This window comes from Mya arenaria, chromosome 7 (assembly GCF_026914265.1).
Source record: "Mya arenaria isolate MELC-2E11 chromosome 7, ASM2691426v1".
Lineage (NCBI taxonomy): Eukaryota > Metazoa > Mollusca > Bivalvia > Myida > Myidae > Mya > Mya arenaria.
Window position 1 is genome coordinate 63,745,437 of NC_069128.1, and position 12,579 is coordinate 63,758,015.

The window sequence follows — 12,579 nt, forward strand, 5'->3', positions numbered from 1 at the left end:
CTTACAACCAGAAGTAATATCCCTGAAACCAGAAGTGATACCCCTTACAACCAGAAGTAATATCCCTGAAACCAGACGTGATACCCCTAACAACCAGAAGTGATACCCCTGCAACCAGACGTGATACCCCTTCAACCAGACGTGATACCCTTGCAACCAGAAGTGATGCTTCATCAGCGGCAGTGGTCATGGTATGAATTTAACAAAACATTACCTGATTCAACTTTAGAATTAAGATAATTATGAATGGAAATATAAAGAAAAATATATATATTTTTACGAAAAGACTATAATAACGGTAGTGTTGGCGCCTATTTGGTAAAAGTATTTGTTAAGGCCTAATGATACTTGTCTAGTTACAGTTTATATGAATTATATATTGAAATAAGAGTACATGCAATTGTTTCAATCTTTCAGTGTCCTGGGAACCACAAGTTTCCCACCATGCAACCTGAAGCGATACCGCTTGCAACCGGACGCGATACCCCTGCAACTGTGCATGATACCCCTTGCAACCAGAAGCGATACCCTTTCAACTGGACGTGATACCCGTTGCAACCAGAAGTGATACCCCTGCAACCGGACACGATACCCCTTTCAACCAGAAGTGATACCCCTGCAACCAGAAGTTGATGTGACAATGTTATATTAATGTGACATTCTTATGTCGATGTGTCATCCATATGTAAATGTGACATTTTTAGTTGATGTGACATTTTAATGTTGACGTGACATTCATATGTAAATGTGACATTTTTAGTTGATGTAACATTCTAATGTTGATGTGACATCATATATTAAACATGACATTCTAATGTGTATGTGACATTCTTCTATCGTTGTGGCATTCTTATATTGCTGTGAAATTCTAATGTTGGTGTGACATTCATATAATGATGCAAAAATCTAATGTTTGTGACATTCTTATATTGATGTGACATTTTAATAGTGATTTTACATTTTTCAGTTGTGACATTCTAATTTTGATGTGACATCACATATTAAACATGACATTCTAATGTGTATGTGACATTCTTAAGTTGATGTAACATTCTTATGTTATTGTGCCATTCAAAAATTGATATGACATTCTTAAGTCTGTGACACACTTCATGACATACTTTTAGTAATTTGACATTCTAATGTTTATGTGATTTCAGGGTTCCCACTGCAGGGAATAGTCAAGGAAAAAGTTGTTGTTTTCAGGGAAAAGTATGAAATTTTGAAATTGGTCAGGGAAACAGATTTTTTGGCAAATTAAAGTCAGGGAATTTTATGATGAAGGGGCATTTGTCCTACAAGTTCTCTTATTTATTGACAAAAGGCTAAGGCAGTTTTTCCTGTTTGTATTATTGTTGTCATTATTAATATATAAGCACAGTTTGGACCTTATTTAACCAATAGCTTTATATTGCTGTATATGCTTGTGTAAAACTTAAAGTACTTGTGTATAATTGTCAGCAGTTTCTATGCATATACTAGTAACACTTAACTGCTAATATTAGAGCATTGTAATGTCATGTATGAGCTTGATTTGTATGTTTATGATTCTCTTAATTCATTCCTAATTATTAGTATCAGTATTTAATAGCTTTTACTGAAATGCCCTTTAAGGAGAATTTCTATTATTTGTACAAATTTTGTGTTGAAACCATCTAAAAAAAATCATATAGAGAACAAAATTACAATTAAGGGGAGGGGATTTGTTTTCTTAATTTGATTGATTGTCTTGTATTAAACTACCAGTAGATACAAAAAAATTCATTGGCTGATTTTTTTAACAATACAAATTGAATCTATGTGATAATATTTAAGATAATACTTAGGATGAAGAGGGAGATAACAAAAAAAAACAATTAATATTAAATAAATAAAAGTAAAAGGGAGGTAAGGGTTGGCTATGGGGAAGGAAGGAGGCCAACATCTTTAAGTAAATTTCATGCTCATAAATGACTTGTATGTGTGCTTTTGAGCACGTGAATTGGTCAGGGAAAATTGAATTTAGTCGTGGCAGTCAGTGAAAAGTCAAGAGAATTTTGTTTTGCCATCTCTGTGGGAACCCTGTTGATATTCTTAAGTTAAATGTTTTACAACGTTATATCAATGTGACATTCTAATAGTGATTTGACATTAAAGTAGTGATATAACAACCTTGTATTGGTGTGATATTCTTATATTGATGTGATATAATGTCATATTTGAGTCATAAAAGTTAAACCAGACATGAGGCTCAACATTCATACTCTGTGAGCCGACACTAGGCAAATGAGCACAGGTTTCCAGAGTTAGTCTATGGTTTTGCCTGGCTGCTCAGGACTTTTCAGCCAGTGTTTGCTTCATTCAGTGCTATAGTGTGCTTTTTTACCTGTCTTGACATGTGAACAGCTCAGAACTTAAGTTAATAGTGTTTGCTTCGGTGCTATAGTGTGCTTGTTTTACCTTTCATGACATGTGCACAGCTCAGAACTTTTGTAGCTAGTTTTTCTACAGTGCTATAGTGTTCCTAATTTACATATCTTGACATGTGTTTCTTTGTTGGCTGCATTTCATCTCTTAATAAACTTCTCGTCTGGTATTGTATGTGTTATTTTTCGCTAAACACGACATCATTTTAGAAAATTATTGATTATAATACTATAACAATGAATGTACGGACTAAGTTACATGTGCATGATATTAAATTATTCAGCAAATGAGACCCGACTTAACAACTTGAAACCTAATTGGAATATCTTTTATAGTATTGTATCAAAACTATATTGATTTTGTTTGCACTTAATAAATATTAAAACTATTTTTTCGTTTTTTTTTTGTTGTTTTCATTTTTTTTGAATACCCAGTAAATTAAGGTATTTAACCTCATCACTGTTGCTGTAGAAACAGACTATTTCATTCATTGACCTTTGTTGTCCCAGAATCCTTATTCCTCAATAGTATAAAATCATGACTAATTGTCATTTGTTTGTGCTATGGCATTGTGCCCTCCATTTTTTTTGTGTTTTTGTCAATTCACAGCTCGGTAATTTGTAGCTTTGAAACAGATGTCATAGGTCAAGGTTACCTCATACAAGTGTAGGTCATCTGTCACAGGTCAAGGTTACCTCATACAAGTATAGGTCATCTGTCACAGGTCAAAGTTACCTCATACAAGTATAGGTCATCTGTCACAGGTCAAAGTTACCTCATACAAGTATAGGTCATCTGTCACAGGTCAAAGTTACCTTATACAAGTATAGGTCATCTGTCACAGGTCAAAGTTACCTTATACAAGTATAGGTCATCTGTCACAGGTCAAAGTTACCTTATACAAGTATAGGTCATCTGTCACAGGTCAAAGTTACCTTATACAAGTGTAGGTCATCTGTCACAGGTCAAAGTTACCTTATACAAGTGTAGGTCATCTGTCACAGGTCAAAGTTACCTTATACAAGTATAGGTAATCTGTCACAGGTCAAAGTTACCTTATACAAGTATAGGTAATCTGTCACAGGTCAAAGTTACCTTATACAAGTATAGGTCATCTGTCACAGGTCAAAGTTACCTCATACAAGTATAGGTCATCTGTCACAGGTCAAAGTTACCTCATACAAGTATAGGTCATCTGTCACAGGTCAAGGTTACCTCATACAAGTATAGGTCATCTGTCACAGGTCAAAGTTACCTTATACAAGTATAGGTCATCTGTCACAGGTCAAGGTTACCTCATACAAGTATAGGTAATCTGCCACAGGTCAAAGTTACCTTATACAAGTATAGGTAATCTGCCACAGGTCAAGGTTACCTCATACATGTTTATGACATCTGTCACAGGTCAGGGTAACCCTTACTTTTTTACTTAAGTTTTTTTTTTGTTTTAAACAGTCCATACAATGATAGAAGTAAAAATAACATAAATCTGTTAATAATTTATTTGCCCACTAATATACACTTATCATCGTATTTGTCAGGCAAAATCGCCTCCGACAAAATTGGTGTTCTTCCTAGCAAAACGGCTTCTTACGTTCTTACGTCTGTAAAAGAGGACACTTTTGAAGAAAAACGCATACTGTATGTTATGCATACATGGGGATGGGATAAAGGAAACTGAATGTATGAAAAAAGATATGTGCAATTTGTGAATATGACCAGTTAGAGAACAAATATTTTGCTATGTATTTGTTGATTCAAAAGCCTTGAACATAAATATGGATACATTATGTAGTACGTGTTATTTTCTGACTGAAAAATTTATATGACCTTTTAGAGAGAGGGTCGTTGATAATACAAGGTATAATTACTTCTTATCTTAAAATACATCTGGCATTCAAAAATAAAATGTAATTGTGCCTAAGTATATTACATAAAAGACACAGTTTTTCATTCATAAGAGTTCTATTTCATCTTCCCACTTTTAAGTGAATAAGTGAGGACACTGTATTTTTAAAAACTGGCTTAAACCACAATAAACAAGAGGAGCCAAGTCGACACTGCCAAATATCGGGCAATAACTCTGCATTAAACTGTGCATTTTTCCTTTTTTGCGCATCGTCCAGTATAATTGATATGCGTCATGATTTAGAAAAAAAATCTAAGACAATAAATTATAAATTATTAGACATCAAAAGGTGACTTAGTCATGTAAAGACAATTATTAGTAACAGTAAGCTAGATTGCAGTGTATCAGAAGTCCAATCCTGCTGGTGTTTCCATTGAATTAAAGGTACTACAATGTACATCCTAAGTTACTGGATCACACATGAGTACCTATGTCCCTGTATGCTTAAACAGCTGAAATATTGTCTTCCGCTCAGGATAAACTTTCCTTCCAACTTAAATCCCCTGTGCTCCTTATATGCAAGTGTATTAGTAACTACGCGCTGCTTCGCCACAATATTCTTAGCATACCAAGACACATTGCTAATAGGAACATTAGCAACCCCAGACCATCTTTTTAGAAGTTTAATATAGCTTATTCATAAACACCATTCATACATGCCATATCCCCCGGCGGGGGGAAAAATCCCCCGGAATTTCGATCCATCCCCCGGTCTCCCGGCGGGAGATAAAAATCCCCCGGAATTTAAAAAAAAAAAATTTTTTTTTTTTTTTTTTTTTGAAATTTTACATCAGGCAATAATGACGAAGTGAAACCACAGTATGTGAGTGAAACTCTCCAAAAGGGAACTTTTACAACAAGTGATCAATTAATTTGTAGTAATTATCAAAGGCAAAGAAATATTACTCTTTTGGAAGGAAGAAATTAATAATATTTATTCTATTCTCTTATTGTCTGAAAGTCATCAAAGCTGATAGAATTAAGCACAATTTTTTTAAAGACTTTGGAGGAAGGTAAATTTAATTTAATTGTCTCGAAAACATATTTTTCCAATGACATATTTTGTTCTGCAAGTGCATTACAGTATGACATGACAGTGTATCATAAAAATATGATAAATCATGACATAAAATAATTCTGTATAATGAAGTTTAGAGGTTTTCAAAGCAAACTATATGTGAATACATTTTTTCATACTTGCGTCTAAAAATACTTTAAAATTTCGCCAACTTAGACCTGCTAAAAAAATCCCCCTGGATACAACCAAAATCCCCCTGAATTTTCAGCCTTTTGAACAAATCCCCCTGAATGGTCTCCAGAAAATATGGCATGTATGACCATTGCAAGCAGCTCATTAAAACCTTTACAGAACATTTTGATTTTTTTTAAATATCATGATAAAAAAAGAGTTATGGCATTTTAAAGTCAGAAATTTCTGGTGGCTTTTATAATTTTTTGCCCTTATACAATCCTATACAGCGTTTCATGAGTCGCGGAACTCGTTTTTTAAGAATTTTCACCATTTTTTGTTTTAACAAAGTTATTTTCATGAAACTTGTCTTGTATGTTGTTTTTTCTCCTCTTTCCATTTATTATACTTATTTATTTCTTAAGAAAATGCTACTCATAGAAAAATGAAAAAAAGCAAACCCGAACATAATAATATTGTTTTACATTTTATTAGTGCGGTCAAATCGATAGTATACCCAGCTAACACATTACGTTAGTATAACGTTGTGCGAAGGTTCTGTTACGGTAAGGCTATTGTACAACGTTGTCATAACGTTGTCACAATGTTGCAACTAAATTAATTGTAAGTATTGTACAGTAGTTACCATGCAAATTAAGCGCAATGTAATAAATAATTGAAACAAAATGACGGATATGATTATGATTGAAAATATTTCAGCCCTATTGATCCAAAAGATGTTAAACATTGAGACAGCATTGTGTTCAAAATTGTATTTTGTCCAATGAGATGGCAGTATTTTTTTTCAAATCTGCCATACATTTAATTTGGTAAATCAGCATCTAGCCTTTATTGATTTTAATCAGATGAATCGGTATATTCATACAGAGGGCGTGTACACACTATGAGCTCAAACAGTCAGATGGTTAACGGTAATAAGTATGTATTTCCCAGTGTAAATGGATATGCGACTGCGCCGCATTTACGAGACTCGCCCATGTTTGTTTTTAGAGTAAAGTGTACTTTTGTATGACGAAAAAAACGTGTGGCAAATCATAAGAAGTGTTAAACAAAGACACTGCGTGACGGCTGGAACCCTTGAACAAATGTTATTATATGCTCAAATATTGTCTTTGAAGTCCTCGACATAGAATAGCTATAGAAATGCTTTTCAATACAAGGCTTATAGGGTAAGTTATCCCAATGTTTGTGTTTGAATCATTGTGGGCGTGTGGCTTTGTTGTCAGTTTTATATTTTTTCGCTTCCCACTCAAACCTGTATATATTTTGTATACTTTTAAGTGTTTTTTCTTCTTCTATTTCGATATTAAAGAGTAAAAGAGTATATTCAGACGCGTTACCGAGAAAAAATGTTGGTGCTAAAACATTAGCGTGATTGAATGTATTTGAAAATCTGAGAAATACTGCTTTTTCTTTGGACAAAATGGACATAATGTTGATCACCTATGGTAATAATTGAGCTTGGTACACTCGGGTCATTGACAACATGAATAATTGCACACATTCCAGGGATCGAATGAGGTTTAGGTTAACATCTAAATGAACGTACGTGGCTGTACCGTTTTTTTCTTTATATGTAATGTACAAAGATGTTGTTGATAAGATAATTGAAAGCAAATACATGTACAAACGGCATTAAAGCTGCACTCTCACCGATTGACAGTATTGGCATTTGTGTTTTAATTCTTTGCCCTCAAAATCATCAAAGCCGTTAATTTAGTCATATGGCATCGGCCTGGTATACGACGGTTGCTCGAAGGTTCAGATTGCTACCTTTTAACTGATTAGTCCTAGCTTTTCACTATACGAGCGTGTGTGTGCGTGCGAGCGTGCATGCGTGCGCGCGTGTATGTGATTGTGTGTGCATATTATACAAATCAACACATATGTATTTAACACAGATATATCGATTGTGCTCAAAACTGTTTGTGCTGGTTGACCGATGTCGATAACGATGCATTTAGTTGAGTTTTTAAAAACAACATGGCAGCCTCCATTGTAAAACATTGCACATTGTCGTAATAAAAGAATTTCGCCTGATCACAGCTATGGCGGTGCAGTTAAAGACACTAATATGTCAAATAAATGTACAAAATGGTTGTTTCTATTCGAAAAAAGACAAAGATTTCGCTCTACATCTGTATGAGCGACACAGTTTACAATCGATGCTTGAAACTACTGGAGAAGTTATGCGGGACAAAAAATGGCGGGATCTTTGTGATAAGTACATAGCGATTGTCACTGTTTTGATAGACAATGGTCCTGTGGATTGGATTTCGACATTCATCAATGGATTTAATGAGCAGGAAACGTTTGCTATGTGTGTTGGCAGTTTAAAGACAGTTTGCCGATTTGCTGAGTCGAAATCATTTGCTGGTAGAGACTACACTGTGTATGATGCGTCAGATTTTGAAGATGTCGCATACAAGGGTTATCTTGTTCTCAACCTACTTCAATTTCTGCTGAAAAAGCTGGTATTGGTAGGACGTGGGAACAAAGATTTAGACCACTGGAGAGCATTGTTGCAGAACTGTTATTTTTGTGTTTTTATTGTGTCACAACACGCTGAGAGACATCAGTGGACAAGTGAAAAATCCACTGAATGTGCCGTTGAATGCATACAGCTGCTGAAGGAAGAGTTTTGCTGTTTGTCAATGTGTCAACTTCTTATACTTGACACAAAATATGTGTCACCTTTGGTTGAATCAGAGACAGAGTACAAGTCAGCTGTCAAGAAGTCCATTTATGGTAAGTTACTGGTACAATGGAAGCCAATGCTGCAGAGAAATACTTGGAAATATAATCCAGTGGTGTGTGCAAGTTTTAGTTGGTGTCTGGAGCAAATGATCTTTCCATATGTGAGCGACTTTATAGAGCTTATTCTTCCACCAACATTGCTGTTCATTGATGATCATGAGTTGCATAACAAGATGAATGGAACCAGCTGTTTAATTCACATTCTCAAAAACACAACAGGTGAAGAACTTCGCTGGTATGGTAGAGCTGAAGTCATATACAGTGCCCTGAAACTTCAGCTTGTTTCCACTGAAGAGACTCTTCTGCCATTGACCCATGAAGCAATGTTTCTGACACTCAAAATTCTTGAGAAGAATCCAGATGCACTTGGCACAAACACAAGATATGACGAAGTGTTGCAGAATGTACTGCAAGCAGCTAGCCATGAAAACAAGCTTGCTCTACGCAGAGTTTATACTCAGCCGCTTAAGCATTTTATCGAAATTCTTGGTATAAATTCTGTCAAGTATACTCCGCTTCTTCTTGAAGTGATCGAAGAGTATCTGGATGTTTCAGATGCTCCAACAGAAGAGGCTAGATTGAACATTCTTGACACTTTGAATGTGTTCATTAAGGTTGCATATCCCAGAATGCATGCTCATATGGGAAGTTTGATGAAAATATTAGTTAAAGTTTTGCACAACATTGTTTCAAAAACATGGAATATTAAAGAAAGTGTGAAAGAAAATCTCACCAAGAAGTGTGTAGAATGCTTTGAACTATTGAAAGCTGTTGATGGAGTGTTTTTTACTAAGACAATCAGTAGCATGAAAAGTCTGCCATTTGATAGTGCATGTACAGAAATATTTGACAGATTACTCGCTTCAATATCATTATAGCATTTATAATACAGTCATTTATGGAAGAATGTTTCTACACTTATACAAATTTAGTACCATGTTATTAAGAACTTGCTGAGTGAATGCATTTGCATTATTTTATTTGGCTTCTTGGTGTTAAGTACCGTATAATTTGTGCATGATTTATCATTCTTAAAAACCTTGTATGCTTTTATACAGCAAATAATAAAGACTTGAAACTATTACATTATTTCAAAAGTAAAGCATTGAAAATGGTAGTATGGATGTCCTTTTTTCGTCAGGGTTTATACTGGGAGTAGGATTACATATGTATTATTGGTCCCAGGTTTATATTAAAGTACATGTATGTAAAACATTAAAGCAATTAAAAAAGTATCCCAGGTTTTACATAGATCACTATTTTTGCACACGAAATAATAACTGAACTATCTGCACTTATTTTTCAGAACTTTACAATTGAATCAATGGACTTGGTGAATTTAATTCGTATGTACAGGTTCAGTGTTTGTACACTTGCTGGTAAGAGAACATGTAGTATGTTTAATGATAATATAATAAGTTAATAAATGTTCTTTAGTATTCCCAGTGTTATGGCCCTTTTAGTTTAATACAATTACATAAAGTTTTTTTTCAAAATTGAGCTGAGAATAGATTGAGTAAACAAAATCAAGAAATCAAATCCGGTAAGGCAGATGCAAATAAATTCCTAAAAGCTCCAGGAACAGAGCTGGATTACTTAGCTTGCCAAAACAGGAAGGGGATTTAGTAATAGTAGGTGTGTGCGTGTGTGGGCAATCTTGTCCAACTTGAAAGGTCTTAAAGGTACATGTTATGACATCAAACTTAATATACAAACATAGAACTCATTACAGTGCACTGTACAGGATCCATAACTCTGTGTGCAGTATTTTTTTAGTGATCGCCCTTTGTTAATGTTCATACTTATATTTTGTCTTATAGGCCAAATAAACTGGTTGTCATTACAACAGTGTTCTGTTGGGGCCATCATGTTTCGTCTTAGGCGGATATGCAAAGGAACGACGGAAAGACACAAAAGTATGAAGGCATAGGAGCAAAGGGTAGAAGATTTGAAGGCAAAGGATAACGTCATACGTTCCCGTCTACATGTATTGCGTAAGAGTGGAGACATGATGGCTCTAACCAGCACCTTGCATAGCTCAAATACCATTACCATATTCATAATTGTTGGAGTAACTGGACAGTGAAATTGTCAATGTCACCGTAGTAAGAAATCATTGGAAGTTTAAACCTAGTATTTGGTCGAACACACGACACAGAAAGACTCTCTGACAATAATGGGTCACAGAGTTGTGACCTTCACTGTACTAAAGTGAACTAAACAAACCTGTTTCCCTTTCAGATTTGATAAAGATGCACAGATAATAAGTTCAATAATTGTTTCAATGACAATGAAACTTTGTGACATTACTGTTCGGTTACAAGGTATAAGGGCTAGGTCAGGTATAAGTGGCAACAACATACAACTGTAACAGGTGTAGCCTCTTTGAGTTAATCTTCTTCACTGGATTTCTGCTGCTAGCTTACAGAAACTTGGTCAGTGCAAATCCATTGTTTGTGATGTGTAGTGATTGAGGGCACAATGGGCCTCTATAGACTGAATTCACTTAATACAAGCGCTGTCATAGACAGTGCGCTCGACTAAATGCCGCTTTGTCTTGGAAGTGAATACAATAACGATTTAATATGTGCTTGTCAAAAGCAATAAAAATGAAAGTCGATATAAATAGTAAACACGACACGCTGCGATGCGATGAAACCGGGTTTTCAATGGTTAACAGAAGAACTTCTGTCAGCCTTCGTTGTGTGATTCCATTTCAACTGTTTTTATCTCTACTGGCCAAAGGCTAGAATAGCTTATGCGATGGTAATGTGTATGTAGTATGTGTGTCCGTGCGTCTGTAAACAATTCCTTGTTAACACGATACAGCCTTCAGTTTTGATTGTATCTCGATGAAACTTGTACAGTATTTACATATCCATTAGAGCTTGGTTCCTTTCGAAAACAGTGATGTTAACCACACAAACCCAGCCAGTAGAGCATAGGCCCATTTGGGCCTCTTGTTTATTTCTTTTTTTCATTTTATGAAAACCTGGTAAAAAAAATTTGCCTGTCAAAGCAGAAAAAAGGTAAAGCAAAAAAAAGTCAATCAAGGGCCATAATTTATATTTAGGGTTAATATTGTTCAGTAATTAGTCAATTGAATGAAAGGTATAGAAGTTGTGTGTACTTGCCCTCAAAATTTTACCTGATTTAAATTATGCCCTAGATTTTTATGTCTCCCCCTCTCTGGGGGAGACATATTGTTTTTGCCCTGTCCGTCAGTCCGGTAGTCCGGTAGTCCGTCAGTCCGTCAGTCCGTCCGTACGTCACACTTCGTTTCCGATTGATAACTGGAAAACCGCATGACCTAGGATCACCAAACTTGGTAGGGAGGTTGGTCATGAGGTGTAGAAGATCCCTATTGTTTTTGGGGTCACTAGGTCAAAGGTCAAGGTCGCGGCGACCCCCAATGTAAAAAACATTTCCGCTCAATATCTTGACAATGGTTTGACCTAGGTTCACCAAACTTGGTAGGGAGGTTGGTCATGAGGTGTAGAAGATCCCTATTGTTTTTGGGGTCACTAGGTCAAAGGTCAAGGTAGCGGCGACCCCCAATGTAAAAAACATTTCCGCTCAATATCTTGAGAATGGTTTGACCTAGGTTCACCAAACTTGGTAGGGAGGTTGGTCGTGAGGTGTAGAGGATCCCTATTGTTTTTGGGGTCACTAGGTCAAAGGTCAAGGTCGCGGCGACCCCCAATGTAAAAAACATTTCCGCTCAATATCTTGAGAATGGTTTGACCTAGGTTCACCAAACTTGGTAGGGAGGTTGGTCGTGAGGTGTAGAGGATCCCTATTGTTTTTGGGGTCACTAGGTCAAAGGTCAAGGTCGCGGCGACCCCCAATGTAAAAAACATTTCCGCTCAATATCTTGAGAATGGTTTGACCTAGGTTCACCAAACTTGGTAGGGAGGTTGGTCGTGAGGTGTAGAGGATCCCTATTGTTTTTGAGGTCACTAGGTCAAAGGTCAAGGTCGCGGCGACCCCCAATATAAAAAACATTTCTGCTCAAAATCTTGAGAACGGTTTGACCTAGGTTCACCAAACTTGGTAGGGAGGTTGGTCATGAGGTGTAGAAGATCCCTATTGTTTTTGGGGTCACTAGGTCAAAGGTCAAGGTCGCGGCGACCCCCAATGTAAAAAACATTTCCGCTCAATATCTTGAGAATGGTTTGACCTAGGTTCACCAAACTTGGTAGGGAGGTTGATCATGAGGTTTAGAAAACTCCTATATTTTGGGGGGTCACAAGGTCAAAGGTCAACGTCGCTGTGACCTCTAATGTAAAAAAATATT

The 12,579-nt window shown here is 36.0% G+C and overlaps 1 protein-coding gene across 1 annotated transcript; it reads left to right on the top strand.

The window, feature by feature from the left end:
* Positions 1–7,517: 7,517 nt before the first annotated feature.
* On the top strand, positions 7,518–9,363 carry LOC128241492 (TELO2-interacting protein 2-like). The gene has a single exon (XM_052958446.1). It carries the CDS (start codon positions 7,574–7,576, stop codon positions 9,158–9,160), a length of 1,587 nt encoding a protein of 528 aa, XP_052814406.1. The 5' UTR covers positions 7,518–7,573; the 3' UTR covers positions 9,161–9,363.
* Positions 9,364–12,579: the final 3,216 nt, after the last annotated feature.

Bases quoted from the DNA above. Each gene is read 5' to 3' on its own strand.
- LOC128241492 (XM_052958446.1), top strand. From the start codon at position 7,574: ATGGCGGTGCAGTTAAAGACACTAATATGTCAAATAAATGTACAAAAT.